This window comes from Montipora capricornis, chromosome 4, assembly GCF_036669925.1.
Source record: "Montipora capricornis isolate CH-2021 chromosome 4, ASM3666992v2, whole genome shotgun sequence".
Classification (NCBI taxonomy): Eukaryota; Metazoa; Cnidaria; class Anthozoa; order Scleractinia; family Acroporidae; genus Montipora; species Montipora capricornis.
Genome location: NC_090886.1, coordinates 54,763,500 through 54,778,499, shown reverse-complemented (window position 1 = coordinate 54,778,499; position 15,000 = coordinate 54,763,500). Strand labels below are relative to the sequence as shown.

The following is a 15,000-nucleotide window of genomic DNA, read 5'->3' as shown; positions in this document are numbered from 1 at the left end:
ATAAAAGCTAACCTTAGGCCTAATTAGGCCTAAACAAACGTTTTTAGGCCTAAGGTTAGCTTTTATGAATGTTTAGGATAGTTTTTACTCTCTGTATTGGTAAAACAATGACCTGTGATTCCGGGTTTTAAGGTTGCCCGTCAAAACGTCATTCTTCTTATTTTTTATTGCTCATTTTTATAGCAAATTGTTTAAATGACTGTGTGCATTTAAAATTATGACCCTTTTGGCAATAAAGATGTTTTATATATAAACCAGGCTCCATCATCTGGTCATACCGGTAATTCAGAATGAAGTTTTATAATATGTTAATTTTCTCTTGTTGTGAAGGGTTCTCAGAGTGTTTATGTAATTCAGGCTGGTTTGGATACAAATGCTTAGTGAAGGTAAAAATTGCCAACTCTGATTTTTTTAGTCACTGGTAAATTTATTAACAATGAATTCTTTTACTTTCTCGTGGTTTCAAAATATTTTATGACAGTGTAGTTGAAAACACCAGGCTGATTTACCAATAATAACAGTCATTTTATGTAAGTCTTAGCTTCTCCAGCTCATCACATTGGTCTACTGGGGAGGCTGCAAATGAAATAAGGGGGTGGGGGAATGGAGAAAATCCTCTCGTGGGAGCAGAGAAGAGAATATTAATGAACAAACATAACCCATATGCAGCATTTTCCAGAAATCAAACTTATACCACGTTGGTGGAAAGCTATTGACCTCAACACCTTGTAAACCCTGGTTTCCATTTTATATTTCAGCATGGGTTTCCATGGATATTAATTTTTGCATCCATTGTTGGGACAACTGTGTTTTTGATTGTTGTTCTTGTGTTACATCAGAGGAAAAGGTAACGACTAGTAACAGTATATTCCTTTGTTAGTCATAATTCATGCTCTAGAGGTGTAAGTAACGACGAAGGGCTAATGCTCCAAACGTCAGCTTTTAGAATCTCTGTACAGTGGCCAATTTACATTATCAACTCTGTTGATAAAACCAAATTTTTAAGTAAGATTTGGAGACAAGGTTCCATTTGTTGAAAAACCCAAAACTTTTTGGGCCTTTTTTTTGGGGGGGTCTCTCTATCTTAAGACCGGAGGAGTTTTAAGTCATCAAACTTCACGATCGTTTTGCTTTTTATTATCTTGAAAACATGTTAAAACACCGGCTTGCCAAGATGGCAACCAAATGGCAGTTTCACAAATGGCTTTTTGGGCCAGAAAGGATTTGGTACTTTTGAGAAACAGAGTGAGTTTTGTTGTTTCCCAGATCTTTATGAAATGTGGTCAAGGTTACAAGGCTATTTCTAACTGTCAGTCACATCTGTTGATCAAGTTGTAAAAGGAAAGAACGTTGTAACTAGGTTTTATAACAAGCACCTGCCTGTATATTTTGCATTATGACTAAATTATATGCCTGAGTCACCCTGAACTTTGTTACCATGGGCCCTTTTGTCATAGTTACACTCTCCATGGCATTGTGAATATGCAGGTACAAAAGTTAGACCGGATCAACTTGGATCAGTCTCCTTGGATCAACATTAAAAAAATGATAAGTCCTCAAGAAATCACCCCAGCCCTAATCTTTAAGCTAAGCTTGGTGAAATTGGGGCACATGTCGAATAGTTTTGGCTTACAAAACAGTTTTTTGCTCAAACCAAGGTGAGCGATCCAAGTTGATCCGGTCTGACTTTTGTACCTGCCATTGTGAATTGTACTTACACACTTCTCGAAAATCTCTTTGGGTTTAGACACACTCTTTTAACTTTTTCATTGTAATAAATGCACTGGTTTCAAAAGAAATTTGGCAAATCCTAATGAAAATTCTGATAATGGCCTCAGTAATAAAAAAAAAAATTAAAACCACATTTTTTCTTTTTATAGACTTTGATGTCTTTTCTTCTTCCTTGCAGGAAAAAAGAGAACATTTTGCAGTACATACAATGGAATTGACCAGAATTTATTTTTTAAATAATAAAATTTGATATACAGTCACAAAAAGAAAACAATCCAAAACTTTGTACTTTTCAAAAATTTGAAAATAATTTGCTAATTTATTGGAATTGACGATGGCATTGTAACTGTCAACTGTATTTACAACCTGGGCACTAATTGGTTACCCTGTGCAGAAGTCAAAATCATGTGAAACTGTGGGTAGGTTTTCGACGAGAGGGGAAAACTGATGTGCCCAGAGAAAAACCTCTCGGAGCAGAGTAGAGAACCAAGGAACTCAACCCACATATGATGCCAAGTCTTTTTTTTTTTTTTTTTTTTTTTTTTTTTTTATTTTTTCCTTTATTTGCAACAATACAAGAGAATACAATGCTTACGAACAGTACACTGACTACTTACAGCACTAGCTCTATTTACATGATATTACTCTAATTTTAACAGTGTTTGAATTACAACGACTAACAAATCTACACGACTAACAAATACAGTGAAGACAGTACTACTAACACATGCAGTGACGACAAAGGGCAAAGAAAAAAAAAAGAAGAAAAATAGATAATTATCATTACAGCTTGAAGTTGCACTATGGAGGCATCAAAAACAGGGTAAAGGCATGTGGTTCACTGCAGGTAATGTAAGATATGCACCTGACAGGGGATTTGAAAGAAACTAATGGGTAGGAGATAAATACAGATAGGTGAAGAAATATACTAATATTAATTAGATCCTCATATATCCTGCAAGAGGTTTCCATTTCTTTGTGTCTCCACTTTTTATTTCTATTTCATATCGTGATTTTAAAGTGCGTATGAAATGTGTAAGATTTGGATGGCCTTCTTTTGTCTTAGCGAGCCATATGTGATATCGTGCTAAGAGAAAGCAATAATTTATAAGAAGTGCGAATTGAGAGATATCTGGCCTCAGACCCAAAGCAGTAGTATTTGTCAATGCATAATCCCTAGGAAGTACATTTAGGTTTATCAGCCATTCAGTAAGTTTATTCCAAAAGTGAGATGTGTGGCTGCACGTCCAAAAAAGAAGAATAAGTGACTCAGAGTAGGTTTGACAGAAGCTACAGCTTTCATCGCCCTTTAGACCTATTCTAAATAAGAAGTTATTGGTTGATACGCGTCTATGTAAGAATTTAAACTGGAACTCTATTAGCTTAGTGCTCTTTGTGCATTGTTTAGCTAAAATATAAGCAGCAGTCCAATTTATGTTGTCATTTGTTGGTAGGTCACAATCCTGTAGCCATTTTTTTGACTTGACTCGGGGTTAAGCTCTTGATACTGATCAATTTTTTATATATTAAGGTAGTTGCTTTTTTGACTTGTAAAATTCTTGTTGTAAGTGGCTCCTTTTCGTGGTCGGTGTTCTGTAGATCTTGAAAATTTGAATCGATCCGAATAGACTTAACAGCGGATATTAATCCGTAGAAGCTGAGAGGGCGAGGGTCAATTTCATACTTACAGCGAAAATCACTTAGCGAGAGAAAGTTGTTGTCCGATCCTAAAAGATGCTTCACCCGAGTTATTCCCTTATTGAACCAATTTTGAAAAAAAATTGTCTTGTTGGCTATCTTTATTAAGGAGTTATGCCAAAGTTGTTGGTCCAGAAAGTGATTTTTCGATGCTATTTCTGGTTCAAAGTTAACTTCTGCCCAAATTTCTAATACTTCTTTTAAAAAGCCATCCGAAGTTGTTATTTTCGATAAGATGTCCTTAACATTAAGGTTGTAGGAAAAAAAGTTTTGACAACCATATTTTTGGAGGGTTATATCGAAAAAATTTTCCATTTTCCCTTGTTATTGTTATCCAAGTATTTTTAATCCATGTCGTTTTGAGGGATTTATTGAAGGAACTTATATCAATCATTTTTAAGCCACCATCACCGAAATCGTTGATCATTACCTTCCGTTTTATCTTGTCTCCTTTGCCATTCCATAGAAAAGTGTAGAGTAAGTCATTTATTTCGTTTAAAACTCTGTAGTTTGAGCGAAGAGGTGAGAGCAGGTAGACTAATTGGGAGACCACTAGTGATTTGATAACAGTGATTTTCCCTAGCAATGTGAGTCGGCGGTATTTCCAGCATCTCAGGATTTCTTTAACTTTTTCGAGTTTCTCATTGTAGTTTAAGGAGGCAGATAGTTCGGGATCTGTTGAAATCCATAGACCTAGGGATTTAACCTTGTCTTTTGGCCATTTGAGTTCTTTTCCTGATAACAAAATTTTATCATTTCCAACACTTGCGCCGATCCATAGAGCTTCAGTTTTCTTATCATTGAGTCTGAGGCCAGAGACTTTGCTGAAATCGTCAAGCATTGCGAGGGATGAAAAAAGAGACTCGTGTGACCCGTCTAATATAAGTGTTGTGTCATCGGCATACTGACTTAACTTAATTTCCACATTATTTACAGAGATTCCCTTTATATTAGTATTTTTTCTAATTGCCATGGCAAGCACCTCTGCTGATAGGATAAATAAATAAGGTGAGAGCGGGCAGCCTTGCCTAACACCTCGTTGAATCTCAAAAAAATTACTTGCCCATCCATTATTCAGAATACAGCTTTCGGTATTACTATACAGGGTTTTCACCCAGTTAATCAATGAAGCACCAAATCCGTAGAAACTTAGTGTGTCATGTATGAAGGACCATTCGAGAGAATCAAATGCCTTTTCAAAGTCAATCAAAGTGCCACTGTCGTTACTCGTGGATATGAAAGTTACCGCAATTTTTCTTTATGCATTAGCATTGATAGTTGGATAATTGTGTAACAGCACGGTGGGATCTCATATGCAACTAGATACCCAAAAATATGCATGTATGTGAGGTAATCCCCTTTGCTGGAATTCAACTCTGTGAAATAAGTATAGCATTTCTCAAATAGGAATAAGATTACTCTTTAACACATCGTCTATAAAGAGCTGTACCACGTGTTCAAAGTTCGTTGCACATATGACAGGGTAATTTTGAATAAGGTCTGCTTTTTGTTGCCAGGTCATATTGTTAATGTCATCAGGTTTAGCAAGTAGAGAAGACCCATTCAGACATATTAACACTTTTTGTGCCAGTTATACATTCCTCCATCAAACCTTGCGAATATTTATCACTATATTTGATACCAGTTCTGTTATACTTAGAAACAGATGATCTGAACCATAACTGATCACAGGAAGTGCATATATATTCAGGCCATGTGTTATCTTATTTCAAAAAAGACTGAATCACTTTTGACATGAATGTCTAATAGAGTCTTGACCTTGACAAATTTCAGTTTGGTTTAGCCTTGAGCTCTGCATAGCTTTCCTTAAATGGTTTTATGATTTTATTTTTAGGTCTCGGATATGTTCTGGATTGCTTTTCTTTTCCTATTACCTTGATGCTTCAATATTTTCAGATCTGTTTTGGCGTTTTGCATTGTTTTTCTTTTCCCTGAACTCTTCAAGGGATTTTGTCTCTTCCGCTTGATAGATTCTCTCATATAAGCTCTTTTTTGCCACTGCTTTGTAGAAATTTTTTGCCATCGTTAATTAATAGTTTATTACCATGCTATTAATTATTTTTGACATTGGTAACAACGCTGATTTCATAAACTGAAATAATGTCATTATAACAATCTAACTGAAGTGCTGAAACATAGTATATTCCATCTAGATGTCCAATGTTCACAGTAGTTCCCTGTTGTCCACTTATAGGACTCAGTCTGATAACAGTTACTGGTGCCCGCCCCTCAATGGATTCATTTATACATATAGTAACATTTAATACATTGCAAACTGCTTGCACAATACGTGCATCACACCATGTATGTTGCTGTGACAACAAACGCACAATTGCTCTGTAATGGGTCCAATAAATTTTTGATGGTTGTTTCTGATGGATTCAACTCCAGCAGCATCCATATTCATGTGATAGGAAGGATCATTGTATAACTGGTGGGCAACAGAAGAAAAGAAGCATGAACCATCTGAGGTACATTCTACTGCCTTCAATCCTTTTTCAGCTAATCGAGCCCGCAACAGTGCTACAGAAGGATTTCTCAGTATTGTATATGCTGTATGTGTACTCGTTCCATGAGCAACAGGGTCTGGGTTCGATTCAGTGTCTCCCGATCTCAATAGCTTTTCTCTTGATAGACAACAATTCTCATTTTGTTGGTTCAATTTTGTCGAATCCGTAGTAGCAGATTGACCTTGAATACACAATAGAAGTGACAAGTCTTTTTTGTGTTTAGCAGTCCTGCGGATAATAAGATAAAAATGACGATTAGAATCTCCTACTCTCGAAGATTGTTACGTCTGAGTTGCGGTCTAGGTATAGAGATATAATATTTTCCAAAAGCAAGAGATAAACACTTTCTCAACTCAGACGAGCTCGGTACGTCCTTATTTAAATAATGCACCATACACTTTCTAATTACCTTGTCTTTCTAAACAAGCTCGACGTTTTCTTGTAAGGAATTAATCCTGGAAGGTTCTCTGTCCCGGGGAGCATGTACTGCCTCAGCCCTTGCTCTATAGCAGGAGATTGGTACGGATTTCTCATCAGTTTTCGTAACATAATCAGTTCTTCATTATGGTCCACCACACAAGTACTAGTGTCTGAAAGCATGGATTGCTTGGTTGCCTCACTGTTTTCCATGTCACGGACGTTGTTCAAGTTGTATTCATGTGGCTTTGATGACTCATAGCTTGCAAAACTTCGGGATAGCTTTGATAAACATTGGTATACTTTGATAGCTTCGATGTTATTCTCCAAATGGCAGTCACCTTCCAAATGGAATTTATTTATCCCCGTGAGCTTAGGGGATGAACATGCACTGTCTTCTCACCATGTGTCTGTCTGTCGATTCCATTTCTACATGTATTAAAGTCTTCGCGTTGGTCAGTGAAAGGCGGTGTACAATTGATTGCACCAATGTGTACTTGTTCAGAATATTTTGCTTTACCTTCGAAGAAAGCCATTTCTTTAATTCTTCCGTTTCTTGCTTCTAAATGCAGCGGAAGGTGCTCAAACACTTACGTATAAAAGCGACATACAGCAATGGCGGCGCACAACCTCGCGAACAGGAAGTCACAGCTTTGTAAGCTGTGTAGTGATTATCCATCCTGATTGGCTTATTAGATCGAACTTCCGGTTACGAAGGAGTGACACATTTGCATAAAGAACCTCACCAAAACTCGTGGATATATCCACGAGTAATAAAAAGTAAAAGGCCCGGGATATTCTTTTCTGTGGCGTATTGGATAATAGAGTCGATAAGTCTGATATTTTCGCCTATGAATCTGTCTTTCAAGAATCCTGTTTGATCATGATTGATAAGGTTTGGAAGTACTAGTTTAATTCGGTTTGCAATAGATTTTGCTGCGATTTTGTAGTCAGTATTCAAAAGGGTAATAGGTCTCCAATTTTTGATGAAGTACAGTTCCGCATCTTTTTTTGGAATTAGTTTAATCACCCCTCGTCTTTGCGTCACTGAAAGGCAGCCAGAGTCTAAAGCATAGTTGAGTGCCGAAATTAAAAAAGGAGAAATGTCTTTCCAAAAAACTTTATAAAATTCGGCAGGAAGTCCATCTGTTCCTGGCGTTTTGTCGGACTCCATCTTCTTCAGGGCTTCGAGACATTCCGTTTGAGTTAAGGGACCTTCACATAAAATTTGTTCTTCATTCGACAAAGAAGTGGAGTTCACTTCAGAGAAGAATGTGGACTGGAGGCTGTCGGGTTTTTTGACGTATAAATGTTTTTTTAGAAAGCGGTACATTCAGATAAGATATCTCTATCTGTGGTGACGAAATCAGTGTCATTAATTTTTAATTGACTAATTGTTCCTTGTTTACAGTGCCTTTTTTCAAGATTTAGAAAGTATGCAGAGTTCCTTTCGCCCTCGTTGTACCATTGCGACTTTGACCTAATAATTGCACCTTTGGTCCGATACTCAAAGATGTTTTCCAGTTCTTTCTTTAAGGTAAAAATTCTTTCTGCAACAATATGGTATGAGGGGTTACCATTGCTTGAATTGTCTATATGTTTCTCTAAAAAAGCGATTTCGCGTTCCAACATTTCTTCGCGTTTTCTTGTTGTCACGTTTTTGTATGCAGCATAGGATATTGATTTCTCTCGCACCTTTAATTTGATCATCTCCCAGAGTAGGGCAGGGTTCACCGAGATGTCTTCTTTGTATTGGTTCACAGTGTTTTCAATTACTGTTTTAATTTCTTGGACATATCTCATTTCGCTTAGAAGAGACGTGTTCAATTTCCAAAAACCTTTGCCTCTAGGGTTCGAGTGTAAAGCTACATTAAGAGTAATCATCGAATGATCCGTTTTGAAGCCAGGAAGAATATTTGCATGGGTCACATCACATAAGGATGATTCACTGACTAGAAAAAAATCAAGTCGACAGTGTATGACTGGTTGGTTTTGTCGCCAAGTATATCTCTTGGTCTCCGGGTTGAAAAGTCTCCAAATATCAATCAAACCAAGATTTTCAGAGAAGTCTTGAATCACTTTTAAGGCATTCTTGTGTGTTCTGGCAAGGCCACCCCTCTTATCCTTTTCAACTTCAAGAACTAAGTTAAAGTCCCCACCAATTATAATTTCCTCACATTTAAAGTTTGATAAATGATCGAAGAAAACCTGAAAGAAGTTTGGATCGTCTTCATTCGGAGCGTAGATGTTAGCCACAGTCAGACGCTTGCTATCAGCAACGATATCACATATTAAAAAGCGACCATTCGGATCCGAGAAAACCTTGTGGATCTGACAATTGAAGTTATTGTTGAAAAGAATACCAACCCCTGCTTTGTTGCTGCTGCAGCAGCTGAAGAGCGCTTTATAACCCCACTCACAAGTCCATTTATCAGTAGTTTCTTGAGAACAATGGACCTCTTGCAGCATATAAATAGATTTCTTTTTTACTCTCAGCCAGTTAAACACCTCTTTTCTTTTGGCATTGTTTCCCAATCCCCTGACATTAAGGGAAATCAAATCCAGGCCGCATTGATGAGAGGTGAGTGCTGTCACCACTGTGCCATCCTTGCTCATCAAATCATGAAATGGTAGTAACCAAAAAACTATAATAATATATTGTGAGATATTTTTGAGGGCCCAAGGTCTTAGAAATGTTAAGTCTTTGTTTGTTTTTTTAAGATTAAATAAAAAAACTTCATTTTGATGTGTTTTAGTAAGTGACAAGTGTAGTGCGTTACAGCTACTTCCGGCAGAAAAATTTGCAGTATTACAGACATCAAGGAAAGAGATATACCTCTTACCGAAAAAAGTTCAAGGAATATACGTTAAGGCCAGCATGTTTCAGCTGTAGTTTTTTTGCTAAGGGAATCCTATAAAATCGAAGCAGAAAAATCAAGGTTTTCTCCTGATCAATCGTGTGGGAAAGCACACCATGAGGTCAAGCTGTTTGTACGATAGAACACAGATTACTAAATCTTATGTTGTCCATTTTATGTTGTTTTCAAGACAACGGCAAAGTATTTTGCCAAAATGCAAAACCTGTGTGAAGTGGTTACAGAGACATTTAGTAGGGAGCTTAAGCAAGGGGTGTTTTTGAGCCACCAATGGCAACCGGAAGTGAATTGTTTTCTTTCTTAGCTTGCCTTGATCCTACCGCATTTATATTGTTAATTAGCTTTCCTCTCTAAGAGATGATTAGTTTAGCAATCTGGCAGGGACTACTCTCCTAGCATGCGAAGTGGCAACTTCTGGTTTCCGTCCATTGCTCTACTATCGTTTTTGCTCATTAAACTTTTAGCGTTCTGGTTCCAGTCTTCATCGTCGTTGCTCCAGATTCCTAATAGAGCATATTCGTATTCTCGGTATTGGACTGGAGCTAGCTTGCAATGGAGGCTAATGCGGGGGAATCTTTTCAAATGCAAATACTTTTCAATATATTCCCCCGCATTAGCCTCCATTGCAAGCTAGTTCCAGTCCAATACTGAGAATACGAATATGGTCTATTGCAGCAGCAGTGTTGTAGAGCGAACGTGGTATGTGGAGTAACTGTAGTGTGGCTGTTGAATTGGAAGAAACTAGAGAAAAGAAAATTAAAGCGTAAGGCAATGGTCATGAATAAAGTAAAACACAACATTGCACCGAACAAGGAGCTATTTTATTATTTACTGATTGAGTATGAATACATACAAGGAGCTATTGTATTATTTACTGATTGAGTATGAATACATACATGGTGGAGTAACAATAGGACATAGGTCCCCTGCGAGGTTAACCACCAGGATACACCGCAGAAGACAGACCGCAACACCGGGAACTACATGCCCTACTCTTTACGACAAGTGTGCGGGTTCTTTTACGTCCCACAGGATTGTGAACATTGAAGGGTTGTGAGACGGGACCTCCGGCTTATCGTCCTTATCCGAGAAGACTAGAGAGTCTAACCATTTGCAGATGTAATTACAAAGGCAACACTTTCTCCTCAGTTATTTAAAGACCCTGAGTGTTGGTCCGGCCGGATTTGAACTCACGACCTCCCGTGTGACAGCCCGGTGCCCAACCAACTGAGCCACCGGTGCGCGGTGTACTGTAGGGAGCTCGACCGAGTCTAACCTGCGGGTTGCAAACTCCAAATTTGTGCTTCCCCGCCATCAAACAGAATCGCTAAAAAAGAGCTTTAGTTACAATGGTGCAAAGACTTGTTATAGTCTACGTGAACATCTTCGCCTAACTGAGTCCCTACAGCCTTTCAAATGTAAAATCCGTTCCCTCACTCTGCTTAACAGTGATTAGTGACACTTTATTTTTTCCAAAATACTTATATTGACATTATTGTGTGATAGGCGTATTATTAAAGATTAGCATTATACATAATTTTCTTCCTTTTTAAATATTTTGCTTTTATATATGATATAAATGCTTTTTAGCCAGCAGTATTGCGCGACGTACATGTAAACCAGATGCAATGCTTCGACACGAATGTGGGATGCGTGAGTCACGACCATTAGTTCCTCGCGAATAGAGGCTGGTAGGACCAGTTCACTGATGCCCTTTAAATAGCATGTAGTTCATCTTCAAACGTGAGTTCATCTCGTACATCGAAGTAAGGATATAGGCATTAAGGGACGGCTTTCTTTTCGAAGGCCACGCTCTATTACCACACGCAATTCCTGGAAAACAGGGTCATTTGCTGAAGCCTGTTTTATCTGGCGCCATCGAGCTTCAGTAACTGGAAGTGCGGACTTACTTTCCTCAAGCTCCTGTATAAACGCAGGCACGTTAACTTCCGGTGTGAAAGCCCTGCTGAGGATGTCCTTGAGAAACATTTATTTCTAGGCTGTATCTTTGGAGACGGAGCAACATTCGCTGAAGCCGTTGTGGTGCTGCTTTGCGTGCTTTACGAACAATTGCCCCCAGGGGTTTGACGGTCTTTGTGATCTGTCTCGACTGTGACTACATCTGTACCATGTATGTATGTATGTGTCTACTCTTCGAACGCAAAGACAATGGCCAGTAGCTCTTTCTCGATTTGTACATACCGGGTTTCTGTGGACTGATGGGGCTGGCCGAATCCCAAAGGGCATGCGCTTCCGGTACCAACCGAAGTCGGTCTTTCTTGGGGACCACGACAAAGGAACTGACCCAACGAGTAGGCGTTGTTACAGGGGTAATGACATCTTGGGACACCACGCGGTCTAGTTCTGCTTTCAACCAGAAATCCGGTTTCGGATTCAGGCTTTTCCAGACGCCCATGTGATGTGTATTCGTAACTCTTGACTCGTATTTAGAAATCTTGTTGTGTGTATTTAGAAGTCTTGACTTCTGTTTGTAAATCTTGATTTGTATTTAGAAATCTTGATTTATATTTGTAAATCTTGATTATGAAATCTTAGTACATAAATATCGATCTTGATATAGATATTTACAACTTGCTATATACGTACAAATCTTGATATTTTGTCCCTTTTGGACAAGCGAAGTCAGCCGTTCGTCTGATAGAAAAGGCATTTCTTTACTGTGCTACATTAATTTTTGCCTTGAAGATAACAATGTAAAGATTACAACTCAAAGAGGCTTTGCTTGATGCAATCAAATTTTGACAGTGGCTAGATAAACTGATTTCAAACAAATCAGTTTTGGGGAATTTTACAATTCGAAATATTTTTCCCACGACTAGTAAATGAAATATTCCAGCAATCACATTAATAGAAGGGTTGGGATTGAGTTGGGATATCTGCGTCGTAATCGGAAAGCGCTACATCCGTTTCACTAGACAGCCCTGAAGGTACACGGTAACCTTAAGAATGTATCTTGTTTTGGTCTCAATAATTGCGCGAATTTACGAAAATAATTTGTTTTTCTAATTTTGAAAATTTGAAATATTTTACCAGTCAATTAATATGAAGACTCTATCCAATTGAAATGGGATTACAAACTGAATTTTCGGGGCATCATTCGGTGCCATTAGGACTACGGTAGTTTTGACACGTTGTGTGAACGATAAAAACCCCCACAAACACCGAATACCTTTCCATGGAACCGATTACAACGACGGCATGAAAGCTGTAACAGGTACTCATGGCTAAAATGGACATCAACACTTAACCTTTAGTGAAACCAGGCGATCGACAATAGAAATTCGGGATTTCGGGAAAGTAACCAAGAGAGCCTGAAAAGTGACAATGACCATGGCATTTGGATGACGTAAAATTAACATGAGAACACTAAAATATGCCGTTATATTTTCTATAAATTAACACTTAACAGACCTTACAGGAACTACAATTGTAGCTACGAACATTAAGATTTGTGGATACGAGGAAAGACAAACGGTTCCCATTTTATAACGTGGTCTGCCCTGCAGGGGGCATTCCATGTAAGAAGAACAAAATGTCAAGTGAAGCTATGATCTTCGCAATTATTACAATTGCGTAGAGAAGCCTGAAAAATTCAGGACTTCAACGGGGTTTGAGCCCGTGACCTCGCGATTCCGGTGCGACGCTCTAACCAACTGAGCTATGACGCCACTGACGTTGGGAGCTGGTCATTTGTGGGTTCTAATGGTCCCGTGAGAAATGAATCAATGATGAAATGGTATATGAAATGAATCATATATGAACTGCGGAAATGAAATCAAGTGAAGCTATGATCTTCGCAGTTATGAACGCAATTTTTACAATTGCGTAGAGAATTGAACCCCGTTTAAGTCCTGAATTTTTCAGGCTTCTCTACGCAATTGTAAAAATTGCGCTCATAACTGCGAAGATCATAGCTTCACTTGATTTCATATCCGCAGTTCATATATGATTCATTTCATATACCATTTCATCAAGAACAAAATGTATTGAAATGGAGATATACTGAAATCTTTGGGCATCAGCGTGAAATTCATTTTATTATATAGATACTGATGAAATACCCTGATTTCTCTTTTTACTAAAAGTCATATCTTCACCGCGCGCAGTGAACATATCATTTTTATCTTTCACATGTTAGAATATAGGTGTCGTCATGGTAACGAACACGAGTAGCTAATAAAACGAGAGCTTCCTCTTGATTGTAAGATACTTTTGTGCTTTAATATAATTCTTCGCTACTACATTAAGATTTTATTGCAAATTTTACATTTTTCATAACTTTCATATCTTGTTTCATGTTACAAAACATGTGTGTTTTAGCGGTTGCTCACCACTTTTCCATCATTTCGAAAATGAGTAAATATCTACGTAATAAACAGAACATTACATGGCCGCTTGGGGATACGAATTTTATCTTCTCGTGCTGAAAGTATCTCTCACTCGTTTTCAAATCGATTCATCGTATACATGTGGACGGGCGAAAACGATGCGAAAACGCTACGTGCGGACGGGAATTTTTTTGAAAACAGAAAGACATTGCGTTTTCAAACGAACACGGATACGTGTGGACGGGTTCAAAGTTCATTTTCGCACGATGATTTCCCAAAAATCTGAAATATCGTTTTCGTGTTTCGGGATCTTCGTTTTCGTTTTTCGGGGTCTTCGATCTTCGTTTACTTTTCTTCACTACCGAAGGGGAGGAGGGTGGGGAAATTTGCAGACATTGTTGAGTCAGTAGACTTGAGAGAATTGAGAAATTTGGATGCAATGGCGTATAAAAGGTCTTGAGAATTTCCCTGGGGACCTCTACGGCCAATAGAATAGCTGCCACGGAAGTACGGAGTTATCCGATTATCTAATTTGGCATGCGGTAGCTTATGTGCTCAACATGTTATTACTTCATTAACCTACCCAAAACGTCCCTTTCAGTCCTTAAGACGTGTTTTGTTCTTTTATTAACTTTCTCTGTAAGTACCCTGCATTTGCAACAACTTAACCACCAGGGGCGCATCTTAAGTGCAGTTGAATTGAAAAAGGAGTGGAACAGTGCAGACGTAATGGAGTACTTGATGGATTGCTTTGCCCAAAAACTACCTCCAACCACAAAGTGAGTATGCAGGCATTCTTTTCTCTGAGGTGGGGCAACGGGGGTCGGACAAAACGCTCCTTATCAAAAATAAGACACAAACAGCAGTGATAAACATATTGAACTTGTTCATTTTGATTATGACTTGAAGTTTCGTATGTGCTCTACATACATTTTCAGTGAAGCTATGATGCTCGCAAGTTTGAACGCAGTTTTAGCAATTGCGTAAAGAAGCCTTACTCCTTATGTTAAGTTGCAATCGTTGTTAAATGTATTTCACGCTGATTCCCAAAGATGTCAGTATGTCTTACAACTTCAATTGTACAATGATGTACGTGATTGACCATGAACACGTATTTTTCACAACTACAGTATCTGCATTTCAATACATTTTGTTCTCATTTCACACAAGATGTGTTCATTTTAACAGCTCAACTGAGAAAAAGTGTGAATTTTGAAACACATTGCGCGTCATAAATGTGAGCGCGTACAAATAAGGCTGATTCCTGAAAACGCTTGAAGTCGCAAAGGAAATGTTCGATTGTCATCACACTTAACCTTCCTTAGCGCTTTCATCACGTCTCGTGACACTCGCTTTCTTAGGGATTTAGTCTGTTATAAAGTCTTCTATTTTGGTGAG

General features: G+C 38.2%; 2 protein-coding genes across 2 annotated transcripts in view; both read left to right on the top strand.

Annotated features, from left to right (window-relative positions):
- LOC138047536 (all-trans retinoic acid-induced differentiation factor-like) overlaps window positions 1-9,123 on the top strand; it is an 18,993-nt gene extending 9,870 nt beyond the window's left edge. Inside the window, exons 6-9 of the mRNA XM_068894427.1 lie at window positions 331-386; window positions 759-847; window positions 1,910-2,247; window positions 8,957-9,123. Of these exons, the coding sequence (XP_068750528.1) occupies window positions 331-386; window positions 759-847; window positions 1,910-1,949 (185 nt within the window). The 3' untranslated portion in view covers window positions 1,950-2,247; window positions 8,957-9,123. The remainder of the gene's footprint in view (window positions 1-330; window positions 387-758; window positions 848-1,909; window positions 2,248-8,956) is intronic.
- The window catches only part of LOC138047537 (ankyrin repeat domain-containing protein 66-like), a 14,644-nt gene continuing 6,162 nt past the window's right edge, over window positions 6,519-15,000 (top strand). The window contains exons 1-2 of the mRNA XM_068894428.1: window positions 6,519-7,272; window positions 7,789-7,914. Coding sequence (XP_068750529.1) covers window positions 7,261-7,272; window positions 7,789-7,914 — 138 coding nt within the window. The 5' untranslated portion in view covers window positions 6,519-7,260. The remainder of the gene's footprint in view (window positions 7,273-7,788; window positions 7,915-15,000) is intronic.